This window comes from Phragmites australis, chromosome 11 (genome assembly GCF_958298935.1).
Source record: "Phragmites australis chromosome 11, lpPhrAust1.1, whole genome shotgun sequence".
Lineage (NCBI taxonomy): Eukaryota > Viridiplantae > Streptophyta > Magnoliopsida > Poales > Poaceae > Phragmites > Phragmites australis.
The window spans coordinates 679,786-694,378 of NC_084931.1; the positions used below are offsets into that span (position 1 = coordinate 679,786).

The 14,593-nt window shown below is 45.8% G+C and overlaps 2 protein-coding genes across 4 annotated transcripts; both read right to left on the reverse strand.

Annotated features, from left to right (window-relative positions):
* Positions 1–4,799: 4,799 nt before the first annotated feature.
* Positions 4,800–7,006, reverse strand: LOC133885583 (probable clathrin assembly protein At4g32285). The gene has a single exon (XM_062325311.1). It carries the CDS (start codon positions 6,755–6,757, stop codon positions 4,958–4,960), a length of 1,800 nt encoding a protein of 599 aa, XP_062181295.1. The 5' UTR covers positions 6,758–7,006; the 3' UTR covers positions 4,800–4,957.
* Positions 7,007–12,115: 5,109 nt separating this feature from the next.
* Positions 12,116–13,930, reverse strand: LOC133883934 (dof zinc finger protein DOF3.6-like). Of its 3 annotated transcripts, none has more exons than XM_062323340.1 (2): positions 13,606–13,930; positions 12,116–13,294 (listed from the first exon to the last, which is right to left on the reverse strand). In XM_062323340.1, the coding sequence occupies exons 1-2, from the start codon at positions 13,654–13,656 to the stop codon at positions 12,392–12,394; spliced, it is 954 nt and encodes a 317-aa protein (XP_062179324.1). In that variant the 5' UTR covers positions 13,657–13,930; the 3' UTR covers positions 12,116–12,391. The 3 variants fall into 3 exon arrangements, with proteins under 3 accessions (XP_062179324.1, XP_062179323.1, XP_062179322.1); XM_062323339.1 differs by having other exon boundaries at positions 12,116–13,297; XM_062323338.1 differs by having other exon boundaries at positions 12,116–13,300.
* Between the last annotated feature and the right edge of the window lie 663 nt (positions 13,931–14,593).

A 14,593-nucleotide genomic window follows, 5' to 3' on the forward strand; every position in this document is an offset into this window, starting at 1 on the left:
GAAGGGTTTTTGCTGAATTTTGTTCTAATTTCCCTCTCTTTTATGTCTTCTTTCTTTTCTTCTTTTCCAAGATATTTAGGGTATTCCTATCTCTTACTATACCATTTTCACTCCCGAAATATCCAAAATAATAACTAATTGCATAAAACATACCGCCGTGATGATTATGCATGCTTAGTCCTATAATTAGCATTTTGGGATGTGACAGATAACATCGGAAGAATCGATGACATCCATTAATGCTCCCATCATATATATAGACAATGCAGTTGTGTCCATGGAAGCACTTAGGCCACTGCTCATTCGAGTGGTCGTACATCCTAAGATGAAGAGATGGATGAAATTCACTCTTTCCCTGCAAAGGGAAGTTGTCGAGTGGCGTGTTGTTGGCACTAGGGCTAAGGGAACCCGACCATCTCAGCGGTGCCCTCAACGCAGCCCTTGATCCTCGGCCTCTGCCACCTCTAGTCGCCATTAAGTCTTATGGCTTCGGTTGGAAGTCAGGGGAGGCTTTTATAGATGTATGGGGAGTGAGACAGGGCTCCATCGTGGTAAAACAATAAATTCTACGTGCTACACTAATCCTAACCTTAAACGCTACATACAACGGTAAACCTAAGATTAAACCCTAAGTACAATAGTAAACCTAACATTAAATGGTGTTTGTCTTAGACTTTTTAGATGCATGATTTTTAGACATAGACTTTTCAAACGTAGGTTTTTCAGACATAGCCTTTTCAGATGTAGACATTTCAGACCTTGCATTTTCAGAGGTAGGCTTTTCAAAGGTAGGATTTTTAGATGTGGCCTTTCAGACGTAGGTTTTTTAGAGGTAACCTTTGTAGACATATGCTTTTCAGACCACTCTAGGTAGAGGAATCGATTCCTTGTCCCAACTATTCACCATGGACTCAGTCCATGAACCAACACGGATTTTTAGTATAAATAGCAGTCTAGGAGGCCACTTCTTAAACGAAACCAAACGCCTGAAGCTCTTCTACTACTAAAATAGCATATGATCCTTTCCCAAAGAAATATATGCCAGCTACTACGCCTACTAGGGTTGAAGTTCTGATGTGCTAATATGGATACCTTTGTAAGGTGAAGAAGTCAACCGATTACTCGGACGCCTATGACAGGAGGTTCTTTATGTGTTTGAACTACGAGTACGATCCGCCAAAGGGCAACATCCGTGTTGGCTACCGCTATGTACACACTAGTGGCCAAACTATATCACAAATACCTATCACTTACCACTGATAATTTTGTTCTCCGTTGCTAGTCTCTGCCACTACTCTATGACTTTATATAATGTGGATACTGAGAAGAGTCCAGCATATGTATTCCTACTTCACAAGAAGCACCGGACGACATGGAGACGATTCCATCAGATGGAAGCGGAGGAGAGGAAGGAGGTTGAGCGCAAATGCATTCAAGAGGAGCAGCGGACGCTGAGAGAGGAGCAGACCCACCTGAAGGAAAAGGCCCGTGAGGTGGAGAGGGAGAGAAAACATGAGAGGGCGCGTCGGGCGCATGAAGCAAGATCAAATGCTACGAGGAAGGGAAAGTACCCCGTTGCACTCAATAGATTAGCAGTAGTAATTGGCTTGTTTACATTATCTAAGGCATGTTAGGCTTAGAGGCGGTACATGGCTAGGATATTATGAAGTGTACCGGGTATGCCATCGTGTATGTTGTTTTCGCGAATAAATATCTCATATTCAACTGTTCTTGTCGGGTGATTCCACTTTAAATTGTTTTCTCCTCGACTAAATCCTTGTGGCTTGTGAATATGTATGAAAACTCCTCTTGTATTCCAAATAGTACAGAATTTTTCTTAGAGGTATCGCTCCTCAAATGCTTTGCCAAGAAGGAGTATCTAAAGGATACAAGCGTTATTGAACATATCTTTGTTGCAAGTATTTGAATGAGAGCTCTTCACTCCATAAGCAAGAGAACAAGGAAGCAAAGAACATCAAGTTTCGGAACCCTACCAAAAGCATCCAGATGTTGTACCACTCCTGTAGGAGAACAAGGAAGAAAAGAACATCAAGTTACAAAAACCCGGTGGCAAAAGAATTAAAGGTTGTTTAAAAAAAGTAAATATGGTTAAAAATAAAGATTGTTAAAAACTTTTAAAAAGTAAATAAAACTAATTAATTTTTAGTATTTGATTTGTCGACAATGACCTGTCAGCACACTAGATGCCGATAAGTCCTATCGGCAAGAGCTCATACTGACATAACTCTCAATCAGTACTCGAAATGCCGATAATAGGCATGTTGGCAGTTGAAATGCCGATATGGTATTAGTTGGCATTTTAGTTGCCGAGATGATGCTATTTTAGCAATTTTTCATAAATAGATATTATTTTTGTAATTTTTCAATAAAAAATAGTATTTAAAAAAATCATTGATTGCATCCGAGATTGTCCAAATTAACTCCGGTTGCTTCGTCGGTCAGTTTTCTCTGTAACTTATTGGAAACACTGTTCTTGATACGGCGACCTGGTGGTGTGGACGATAGCAAAGGCAAGGCAGCATTGTTATCTGTGCTCCTCACGGCGTGGCGGGTAATTTTTTATAGCACAAGCGCAGAGGAAGCGCAAGCGCTGGTGTGTAAAGGAAGGCAAATTAGACAAGTGTATTTATCGAAATAAATAATATATATTTGTATTTATCAATTTAGTATTTATATTTGATATACGGTATGCCGAATATGTTACTGTTGTCCGTATTCAGTACACCGTGTGTCGAAAATAAACTGTGTCGTATTCGACACACCGTGTGCCGAAAAATACCTTTTCGGTACACGGTCATGTCACGTCTGCTTTTTCGGTACACGGTCATGTCGGTACTGAAAAAGTATTTTCAGCACACGATGTATCGAATATAGTCCATTTTTAACATACGGTGTGCCGAATACGGGCAACAGTGTCGTATTCGGTACATCATATGCTAAAAATGGCTTTTTCGGTACACGGTGTACAAAAATTTACTGTGCGTCGAATACAGATGTTAAATTAATAAATACAACTACATATTATCTATTTCATCAAATACGTTTATATATATTATCTAATTTTGGATTTTTTACAATTAGGTGTCGATCGGTCTAGCAGTTGACTGCTCCCAAAGAGTGCAATCATTGAGTCCGTCTGATTGGTCACCTGTTATTTTAGCCCTCAACAATTTATTTTGAGAGGTTCTTCGAAAAACAGTTTATTTTGAGAGGTTCTTCGAAAAAACAGTTTATTTTGAGAGAGAAATATATAACAAATGTGGCACAACACACTCTTCTGTCTTTCTCTGAATAATCAATAAAGTTTTCTCTTTCTCGCAAAAAAAAAAGTAATGTTCACCAAGTTTGAGATTAAAAAAAAAACATGACTCTGTAGACGCCTCAAATGTGGGTATTTGGGCTGCATATTACTTGCTGTTTCCTTTGGACGTAATCCTCTCACTGCTCTCATTGTTACACACAGGGAAGGAAGCGCGAGGCCCAGCCCATTGATACCGACCGGATTCATTCATGCTGCCGCTGATAATTCACTGAGATCTCAAGTAATGAACAGAGTATAGTGCTTCTCAATTCTCAACCAAGGGCACAGCGGCATTCAGAAGACGATCCATCGAAATGACGTTCCTCTTCAGTTCTCATCAGCTCATGCCATGGGATAGATAATCATGACATCTGAAAGATGGAGGTGGGACGATCCATCTAACAAGGCTTGCTTTCTGCAAGCACCATGCTGATGGCAAACATTGCAGACTGATGCAATTCCAAAAGACATCGATACATATGTAGCAAGTTACCATCATGGTCCAGCTGTTTCGTGCCGGCTGTGCTTCCAGAACGTCCATCAGAATCCAGACAACACAAGAACAAGAAACTTCAATGATTTCGCCGTCTCAATTCTCTGTCTGTTTTTTTTTTCTTTTTCGGCGTCTCAAGTCTCAACAGACAAGAGCGCGTTCACTGAATCTCCTGAACTTGGTTTTCCAAGATGCCTGCCAAGCATATACAATTCCAAGAAGAAGATTTCACTACCACAGTTGGCAGCAGCAGCTACTGTGCAACTCTAATCTCACCCGGAAATGGACAACAACACAGCACTGCAAATTCCCAAGAGACAAGCAGTAATATATTCTTGTCATTCAGTAATATAAGATCGAGCTCAAGAGAAGCGAATTCTTGTCATGCAGTAATGGATTGTGTGTAAGCTGCAGAACACGCTCGGTGATGCAAAAATCTAAAAAAAGGCAACAAATATCACCGTATTTATTAAAATAGATAATATATCAGCGTATTTATAAATCTAGTAGCTGTATTCGGTAAAAAAAATATTGATTCCGGTAACTGAGGCACCGAAAACGATAGGCTCAGCCTGTATTCGGCACCCGAGGTGCCAAATATAGGCCAGGCCATCACGTCTTGTCGTGTGTCATTTCAGAGATGAATACACTAGCAAAACTTTGTTTTATTAGGGCACGAGCAAATAAATAAAGAAAGGAATTTAATGTGCAAGTATGTATCATTTCATATCATCTCTTTGTATATAGTGTAGTAACAACTAATGATAGTGGGATTGAATAGAATGTAGGAGTATAATTTTGTTTTATCAAGGTACTGTGTTGAGAGGATACAATTTTAATTTATCAAATAATAGTACTTATGAAATACGATTATCATATAACCTCAGGTACCGAATATAGGTCGAGTCCATTGTTTTCGGTGCCTCAGTTACCGAAATCGATTTTTAATATTTGAGTGACAAATATAGATCCTGGATTTATAAATACGTTAAAATAATATCTATTTTAACAAATATGATATCGTTTGTTGTCTATTTTTAGACTTTTACCCGTTCGATGACAATCCATGGAGAGACGAGCAGTAATATATTGTCATCTCTCACGAGTATTATTCACACAAGATTAAGCCGGCTCATGTATTGCTAGTAGTATCCGCCGACTCGGTTGTACGCCATCGGCACGGAGGTGTTCGACGCGAACACGCTGCCGGGGCCGGCAGCGAGCCCCTGCATTCCGCCCTGCCGGTACTGCGCCCACATCTGCTGCTCCTGCACCAGCAGCTGCTGCTTCCGCTCCATCTCCGCCATCTGCACGTACGACGGCGGCGGCACGGCCAGGGACGCCGCGAACGGGTCGCACGCGACCGTCTGCACCGTGCCGTCGGGGGCCGGCAGCGCCAGCACAGGGGTGCCAGCGCCCTGCCACGGCAATGCCACGCTGCTCGCGCTCCCGGACGCCGCCTGCGCGGCCACCTGCTGCCGGACGGCGCCCTGGTCGTACATCCCGCCCAGGAGCAGCGGGTCCAGCCCGCCGCCGAGCGCCGCCTTCTGCCGCGACAGGTTGCTCGCCGTCTCCACCAGCGCCAGCTCCCAGTCCGCCTTCCCGGGCTCCGCGGCCGGCGTCTGCCACGCGGAGGTCACCTCCGGAGCGTCGTCTGATGGGAAGGCGACCCAGCTGCTGTCCGCTGCTCCGTTCGGCGCCGGTGGCGCGGAGAAGAGCGCGAGCGCAAGCTTGTTACCCTGCTCGTCCGCTGTGGCCGCAGGCTCCCTAAGGTTGACCAGATCACTGTGCGGCGTCTGATCAGGTGTCTTGGCCGCCACTGCCGCAGCCTTCTCCGGCGCCGATCGCGCAGGCGCAAGGTTGTAACGCTCCGGCGCCGGGAGCGCCTTGACGCTGTTCATGTCGTACTCCGCAGGCTCCTCCTCTTGCATATGGACAGGCCGCTGCGCCGGGGGTGGTGGTGGCAGCGGTGAGCTGCGGGCTGCCCGTCCGCGCTCCCGCATGAACTGCTCCAGCGTCTCGAGGAGCTTCTCGTCGATGCGCTTCACCTCGGGGAAGTCGGAGGATCGCGCGACGCCGACGTCGTTGCACCAGGTGTAGAAGGCGATGAGTTCGTCAACCTGTTTGGCGGTGCTGACGTAGGCCTCGAAGGCCTTGACGCACTCGGGGTACTCCATGTCGAAGAAGCGGTCGAGCAGGACGGCGAGCACGACGGAGACGTCGGCGTAGAGCTCGAAGCTCTCCTTGACCATGGGGTAGAGCGTGGCGAAAACCACGCGGCTGTGCCTGGAGGCGCCCGACGGGCGGCACGCGAGGAAGCGATCGAGGAGCTGCCGCAGCTGGCGCGCACGCCCCAGGAGCCCCTCCGGGTCCATGTCGTGCACCGACGTCGTGGCAGGCGGTGGCGGTGACGAGGCAAAGCCGGCGGCGTAGTCTTCGGCGAAGCGCACGACGCGCGGCGCGGGGAGGAGGGAGACGAGGAAGCGGACGCGGTCGTCGAGGTAGAGCGCGTACGCGCGGACGAAGGCGGAGTGGCTCCACGACGCGGAGTGCGCCTCGTCGCGGAAATCCAGGAGTAGCGCGATCAAGGGCTCGCCGGCTCGTCGGCCCGCGGCCGCGGGGCGCACGACCTCGTGGAGGAAGTGCGGGTCCCCCTCGGCGACGAGGCGGTGGAGCAGCGCGAGGCACTTGGCGGCGACGACGTAGTCACGGGTCCGGGCGAGTCGGCGCGCGAGGGAGGAGACGCAGGCGGCGACGTGGGCGCGGGAGCCCGAGGTGAGCCGGAGCACATCGCGTACGTGGCGGTCGTCGGCGGGCACGTCGTCGTGGGACGTGGCGCGGACGATGGCGACGTCGAGGTCGGGCGCGACGGCGCCGGTGACCTTGGCGATGCTGATGGTGGTCTGGTCCTTGACCGCGCCCAGCGCCTTGCGGATGGACATCGCCGCCGACGCGAGGCTGCCTTGCTCCACGAGGAGAGGAGGCGAGGGGTTGTTGGAATCGATCTCCTCCTCAATTCCCCCAAGCCATTAAGGCAAGAGGAGTAAGAGGACGCGGTTTTAGCAGGACGAATGGGTTCCGGAGTTGGTCGCACGTAGGACGAGGACGACCGAGCCGGCGGTGACCTGGAGAAGGATGGATCGGAATTTTCGAGGAGGGAAACGAAACGGTGCGGGCGGAGCTGGTTGGATTCGACTCGATTTGATTCGCGCGTTTTCTCTTATTGACCTTTCTTTTTGTTTTTGGCGGTGCCTTTGAGGAGAAGCATCCACATAATGTTTTCTTCTTAAGTCTTCGCAAGAAACAAGCGTGTCCACTAACACGGCATAGAAATAAGAATGATGCTTGATAGAAATATATGTTGAATTCCTCACCTCAGGATTAGCAAAGAGATTCGTGTTAGACTTCTCAACCTCTATAAACTCTGATGAGCTACATTAACTCTGGTGAAGTTAGGATTTTGAGTTGGAGTTCGGAGTTTGGGTGGGGGGGGGGGAGCATTTAAGGTCTCCGGTTGTAGAGAGAGCTTCGGGGGAGGCCACCAGCCCATGGTGGGCGGGACGACGAGGCGGTGGTGGGGGATAGCCAATTGGCCTGTGGTGGTAACGAGGGCGAGCATCAACGACAGGTTAGTGAGGGAGGTGTCGCAAAGGTGGCGGCTTCGGCGGCGGTGCCGTCGCCGGAGCCGGTTGAGGTAGCGACAGAAGCGTTGGAGCGTCAGATCCATTGACGACACCGTGGAAGGAGGGGAATTGGAGGGGGGGGGGGAGGGCTAGTGGTGGAGGCGCTTGGTGGCGGGGCACGCCAGTGTCTGGGACAGTGACACGCTAGGAGGTAGCGCACAAGTGGGGGACAAGATCAGGGGCAACGACGTCAGGATGAGGTCGTGAGGAAGATGACCGATGCTTATAGGAAAAAAGGCGAGGTACATGGACCATTGGATCACCATCCTATAGCTCAAAATCCGATAGATTATGAGTCAATAATCTATCGACAATTGGCTAGCCAGTCCCTAGAAATAAATCTTATTATTCTTGTTTGAGGGTTGATTGTTCTAGCTTCAGACGGGGAGAATTCAGTCATCCTGTAGAATTTATGGAAGCTTTTTCACATCAGATTATAGATTTTAAGATTTTATAATATAACTTGACTTGTGGATTGTAAGAATCAGTTTTTATATTATAACCGTTAGCTTTTGCTTTTGCTTTTACTTTTGGGGCTATAATCTATAATCAAAATAAAAGACAATCTAGGCCTGAATTCATATCATGCATTTATTTTTGTTGCAATAAATTTATGAGTAAGGACAATCTATATCTCTATATCTATACTCCTCTAAAATACATAAGTTGTCCACGGTCTACTCGAGTTGATCAAACGGTCGCTGTGCAAAGTTAAACCTCGTTATCATTCCAAAAACACATTCACTTTCCCATTATTTGCTTTCCATACATTCAAAAAATACATTTAATCTTCTATTATTTATTTTTCATATATAGATATGAGGGTGCGCCGTTTCTCGCACTTCGCCTACATCACCGACTTTCTAGAGAGGGCACGTCACCGTCCGCAAGTCGCCTCCCCCACCGTCTACCATGAAGAATGTCTCTATTACGCTATCTTTACACCAAAGTAATATGTAAGAATTGTTTTCACATCCTCATAAATCAATCATCATCTTGATCCTTCTCACATCGTAACTGTGGACACCCAACTTTGAACGATACGGTCCCCCACCCTCTTGTCCAGGTATTCATTATTCTTCTCTCTCATAAAATTACATGATCATGTTGTGAATTTCGTGTATATAAATACCTTTTTTATGTTATATTCTTTTATTTCATTAAATTGTTATATCCTGAATTGATTCCACATGTGTGAAATACTATGCAGTTACTAGTTTATTAAAAGGATCTAGGTAAACCATCTTGTGCAATAGTAGTATTTATTTTGTTGTCATACCCAATGATCCACCTTAGTTTATATCTTAAGAATTAATGACCATTACACATATAATTTTTATGATGTGTCAAAGAATTAAAGAAGGGAGATAGTGAGCTAGTGTTTTCGTAAGATATAAGCTAGACACAATATTCAACCTAACAGACAAGCTAAGAAACGTATTGTGGGTTCAATGTCCACGTTCATGTGTTGTATTAAGCAAACAAATAAATGTGAACTAATTAAAACTTAGATGTGGGCACATATTTTAAGCTGTCAATTTTTTTTGCATTGGAGAAATAATTTCTTCACTAACGACTATGTGAGAGAAAAGATAAACATTACTCTAAGACATTTGTACGGGGAGGGAGTGGCCTAAAGTAAATCCCTGTAATGCACAAGTTATATTTTTATTATTACAGAATCAACGGGCACAGTGAAAGTGAAGCTCGATCTAAAAGTGATCTTCATTTTCATTGATGAGACAAAATAAAGATCCTTTAATTAATGGAAAAAAGAAAAATGATTTCTAATGCACGGCGTGGGCTAAGTTTTGGAATTAAGCCGACAGACGGCCCAACCTCAGTAAAAAAGGAACGCATTGCATGGACTCAAACCATTATTCGTTCTTGTGTTTGTACAGCCCATCTGCTACTTGCCATCATTCATAGCGATCCATGCTACATACACATGCTCACATCGCTATTTCTCATGCAAGTTCATCTTCCGTTCTCAAAAATGCATGCCTTCCGGCCAAGACCTAATTCATCATCTCAACCACACACACATTCAGTTAATTTTCAACTTTTTCCTTCAATATTTAACTTCGATTTACAAACTTTAATCTAAAAAGTTTAGACTAGCTTGTAACCGGTCGTAACGGTCAGACTTTCAACTAAAAAGACAGGCTAGTAGCGCAGCCGATACAAGGAACGCTAGCTGCCTGAAGGGAGACGCTGGTGATGAAACGCATGGCAACTCCATGAAGAAATTAAAGAACATGGGACGGAGTTGTGCCGCCATTGGAGATGGAGGCACCAAACTGTATCGTGATTTTCGCAAAGTTTAGTGGCAAGTGAACGGAATTGGCGATGCAAAGGGGCGGTGAAGAACTACATTGAGTAGAGTAGACATCCTCGCGAATGGAGCTGCATGCGGTGAACAAAATTAAGAGTCTGTTTGGGAGAGCAGCTGCTACAAGATTCTTGTAGAAAATTGAGTTTTTATGCTAAACTAAGATGATTTAATTATAAACTTTGTTTTAGTTTAGGGTATGAATATAATGGCCCACTCATACTCCCAATCAAATTCTAACTCTAGCTCCACAGACTACTGGAGGGATCCAGCTTCATGGATTACTGGAGCTGGAGCTCTTTTAAACACACCCTAACACCTTGTCCACCTATGTTTTAGTCGCTAGCTGTTCGAAATATCTTTGCCATGCTAGCTGAAAGTGTAGTCATAAATACATCCGAAATAAACGAACGGAGACCATGCATCAACAGGAGCCATTTCAGCCAATGGACAGAACTCCTAGTCCTAGCTACGCGATCGATCGATCGATCGACCTCTGAGATACCTTAATAAAGAATAGGTTATGCCTTACATGCATGCATGGGTTAAATCATTCCTCATAATCAAAAAAGGAACTGAACAGAAAAGAAAAAAGAAACTATACAATTCTTTCTCTCTCTACCTCTAGATCTTTCTCACTGCTCACTTATAGGAGTGACTATATAGGAAGGAGAAGGGGGTATGAGTGCATGTGCATGGTGGCTTTATTCTCCCAAAGGGGAGAACAGGATTGGGAGGGGCTAAGATATGAGCAACAGGTCGGGTACTGTGGTCTCCCTAGGCCTTCGAGAAAGCAAAGCAACGCAAAGCAAAGCTGGGAGAATCTGATTCCCTCCGAGTAACATGCGCATATCAAGAATTAAAGATCTTGGACCAGCATTCCCTACCTGTTCCCTCCCTGCTTCCAATTCCAATACGTACACGGACCATTACCAATCACCTCTAGTATTCGGCATCTTCTCTCTCTTTCTCCCTCTCTCCCTCCCTCCACATTCTCTCTCTCTCTCTCTCTCTCTCTCTCTCTCTCTCTCTCTCTCTCTCTCTCTCTCTCTACCCACGCTCCACATTCTTTCGTACGTTGCTTCACTTTTCTGGACCAGTGTTACCTTGTGCTTTTGGGAACACCGTTGCATTGTTGCAAGCAGCTAGCCCTGTACGCTATAGTACAACTCCACAGCTCCACTAGGCGCTTCTTCGTTTTCTCAGTGTTCTCAAACTTCCATGTAACTGATAATCCTGCATGCATGCATGGTTTCATCAGATAGCTACGATACCTACCTACCAGGCCTCGTCTCTCCTCGTCCTTCTCGCTTCCATATATAGATTCGAATCATTCTAAGATCGACCCATTGATAGCCTGCTAGCTGCCTTACGTGTACATACCTCACGAACCGAAGATTTTTTTTCTTTTCATGCAGTACTCCTCTCCCTTTATTCTTTTCTATGCATCAGCATCATTTGTTTCATTTTGATCGTGTCCCTTATATATGTATAAATCATAAGCAATCCTACCTATATAGTGTATGGTGTATATATGTGGTGATTGGAGAGTAATACATACGTAATTTGCTGAGTGTGTGTATGTGCTTCTTTGCTATTGCTATGCTTATAAAGACACTACTAGCCTTAGCAATAAGAAGAAGCAATTGGGTGCAGCGACTAGCTATATATACTGCTATAGTATGATCTCTCTCTCTCCCACACACACACCTAGATATATGCATTGTTGAGCTGATCAAACTGGTCTTCATGGATGAAACACAAAAGACCTTGGATTTCATCACGCTTTGGTACGTTCTATCACTGTAAAAAGATGAAAAAGTAAAAGGTAAAAAACAAGCAAAAGAGACACACTTTTGAATGGGCCTCAACTCGATCTTTGACTACACACTTTTGCAGTAGAATTCACGTTACAATTACACAATGCTACCACCAACAATGGGAGAAGCTATATATAGCCTACAAATTATTGTAGTATTGCATGCTACCAATATCTAAACTTAAATATTCGCAGAATGCGTATTGCATGCATACCGGATACATGCATGCATGAAAATGCTCTCTTTTCGACTCTCTGCCTTTTGTTTCTCTAGTATTAATTTGTCCTATGATGAAATAAACTCATCTTGGTTAAGTATCGTATTATTTTTTTAGTTACACGACTGCTCAAATTCATCAATCACACTCGCATTCTTGGGATCACAGCAAGCCAAGGTTGTGCATATATGGAGAGAGAACTATATAATGAAAGGGGGAATAATTGACATATGATAGGAGTTTTCATGAACAAAACGAAGAACAGTGGTACACATTACTTCATCCCAAATGCTCGATAATAAACCTAAATGTAGAAGGAAAACAACAATTGATCGTGCAAGCTAATTAACTAGCTTTGGGTAATAATTGTGCATGATCAAACATACGCCGGCTCGTTCATCCAGAGCCCCTCCGATCCTCTCCAGTTCTTGAAACATTGCAAATGCTAGCATTTTCTATATCACAATACCATCTCACACACTCTATCTAGCTAATTATAGGATTGTAGCTGGCCGTTAAGCTCATTACAAGAGATGATTACCTGTTGTGTTGTTGGAATAGTAAGTGTAACCAGAAGCGAGGTGATCACCATAGATGCCTCTTTGGTGGCCGTCCCTCTTTGCGGGCATCCCATGAAGCTCTCCTGATCCGTCTTCGCCGCCACCTCCGCCACGGCCATCAGTGTCTAGACCTAGTTGGAACATCCCCGGCATTGCCACGGCCGGAGCTGGAGCCAGCGCCCCTTGGTCCATTGCATGCAAGAACGGGAAGCTTTGCATCTGCTGCATTCTCCAGTGATCCAGCCCGGCGGGACCACCGCCGACCGAGTAGGCGCCCATGGCATCAAGGGACGGCTTCCCCATCCCGGAGAAGCTCGAGCCAAGGTTCATAGCGTCGAAGTCGGCGAGGCGGAGCAGCGGTGGCAGCATGGACAAGTTGCTGCCTAGCATAGCCGGGAGGGAAGGCGTGTTAGACGTGGTGCAAGTGGACGACGTCGACCCAGATGGCGCCGATGCAGCGGTGACCATCGCTGTTGCGCCTGAGGTTGTCGCCGTGGCCGCAGCCTTGGGCTTGGCGCGCTTGGCGTGGCGGCGGTAGCCGCCGCCCACCGGGACGTTGCGGAGCGCGCCGCCGCGCGTCCAGTAGCGGCGGCAGGCGCGGCAGAAGTGGCGCGGCTGCGACAGCGAGTAGTTGTTGAAGTAGCAGAACTTGGTGTTGGTGGACTCGCAGCGGGGGCACTTGAGCCCCGGCTCCGGCAGCGGGATCCTCGCGAGCCGCGCCCGCTCAGACATCGACATCGGCTTCGCCGGCCCCACCAGCCCGCCGCTGCCGCCGCCTTCGGAAAGCGCTCCCTCCATGATTGATGGCTGGAGAAGCTCATGACTGCCATCGCCGCCGCCGCTGGCCGCAACCTGGTGGTGAGGTTGCTGCTGCTGCGAATCGAATCAAAGATCAGAGAGAACTCAGATAAGCATGCATCGAGAAAAAAGAAAAAAAAAATGAGTCGGCTGAATTTGGGGTTGAAATTAACCGGCCGAGCTGGTATATACCAAGATAGTTTAACAGATCAGAATATTTAGCTAGCCCTAGTTGTGGTATTCTCTTCTTTTCAGTTTGAAATAAGTATTGCTGCAACTTTCTCCTTTTATTCGTGCTCGTTCAAAAGAGAGTGAATAAAATCTTGGAAAAGAAAGGGAGGGAAGATGCAAATAAATAAAATTGACTGAAACCGGATTACCTGGTTATCGTTCCAGCTCGAGGAATCCAGGAAGGCAGGGGGGAAGATCATGGTGGGTGCTGATGCAGAGATGCTAGCTATGTGGTGGCTCGCTCTGGAGAAAGTGACGAGTCTTGCGGTGCTAGGGTTTGCCTCTTGTTTCCTTTGCTGCTTTCCCTTCTCTTGTGCCGGCCCCCTTGTAGTTTTCTTCTGGTGTGGCTTCTTTGAGATAGTGGAGGGAGCTGGGAATCAGCTGAGGTGTGTGTGAGAGAGAGAAAGCAGGGAAGCTGAGAGACTGAGAGTGAGACTGAAGGATGTGAGGCGAGGAAGAAAAAATTGAAGGAAGAAAAAGTGGGCCTGTACCATTCTGTCTCCGTGTAGCCTTATTTTTGTGATGTGGCGGCTTTTCTTCTTTTTGTGGTTGCCGATGGCGGACCCATGAGGAGCAGGCCTGTTAATGAATCGAGTTCGAGTATGTCTGTCATGATAAACTCGAGTTTGATAGAAACTCAGTTAAGCTCGAGCTGAGCTTAAGTTACCAATTAAATCTAAAGATAAACTCGAGTTTGATAGAAACTCAGTTAAGCTCGAGCGAGCTTAAGTTACCAATTAAATCTAAAGATAAGTTCAAGTTTGGTTTCACTTAAGCTCGGTTTGACGCGAGCTCAATTCGAGTGGACTGAAGTAAGCTTATTATTAGATAAATTTTATAAGTTTTCTTCTCTATTTCTAATAAGTGTATAAATAATTAATAAATTTTCTTCTCTATTCTTAATTAAACATATCAATTATTAAATAGAATAAGAGGCTCGCGACCTTTGCAAACTTGAGCTCGGCGCATTTAGGCACGCGAGCTTTGAGTTATGCTCGAGCTCAATTCAAATCTCAAAGGAATCGATTTCAAATCTAGTTTTTAGCGAGCCAAATTCGAAGGTAGCTCGCGAGCCTCTAGTTTTCTTAATAACCCTAATGAGGAGGAGGGTGCATATACCATACCATGCACCATTTT

Bases quoted from the DNA above. Each gene is read 5' to 3' on its own strand.
- LOC133885583 (XM_062325311.1), bottom strand. From the start codon at position 6,757: ATGTCCATCCGCAAGGCGCTGGGCGCGGTCAAGGACCAGACCACCATC.
- LOC133883934 (XM_062323338.1), bottom strand. From the start codon at position 13,656: ATGATCTTCCCCCCTGCCTTCCTGGATTCCTCGAGCTGGAACGATAAC. The intron at 13,301-13,605 runs GTAATCCGGTTT...TTCGATTCGCAG, and splicing joins CGAGCTGGAACGATAACCAG to CAGCAGCAACCTCACCACCA.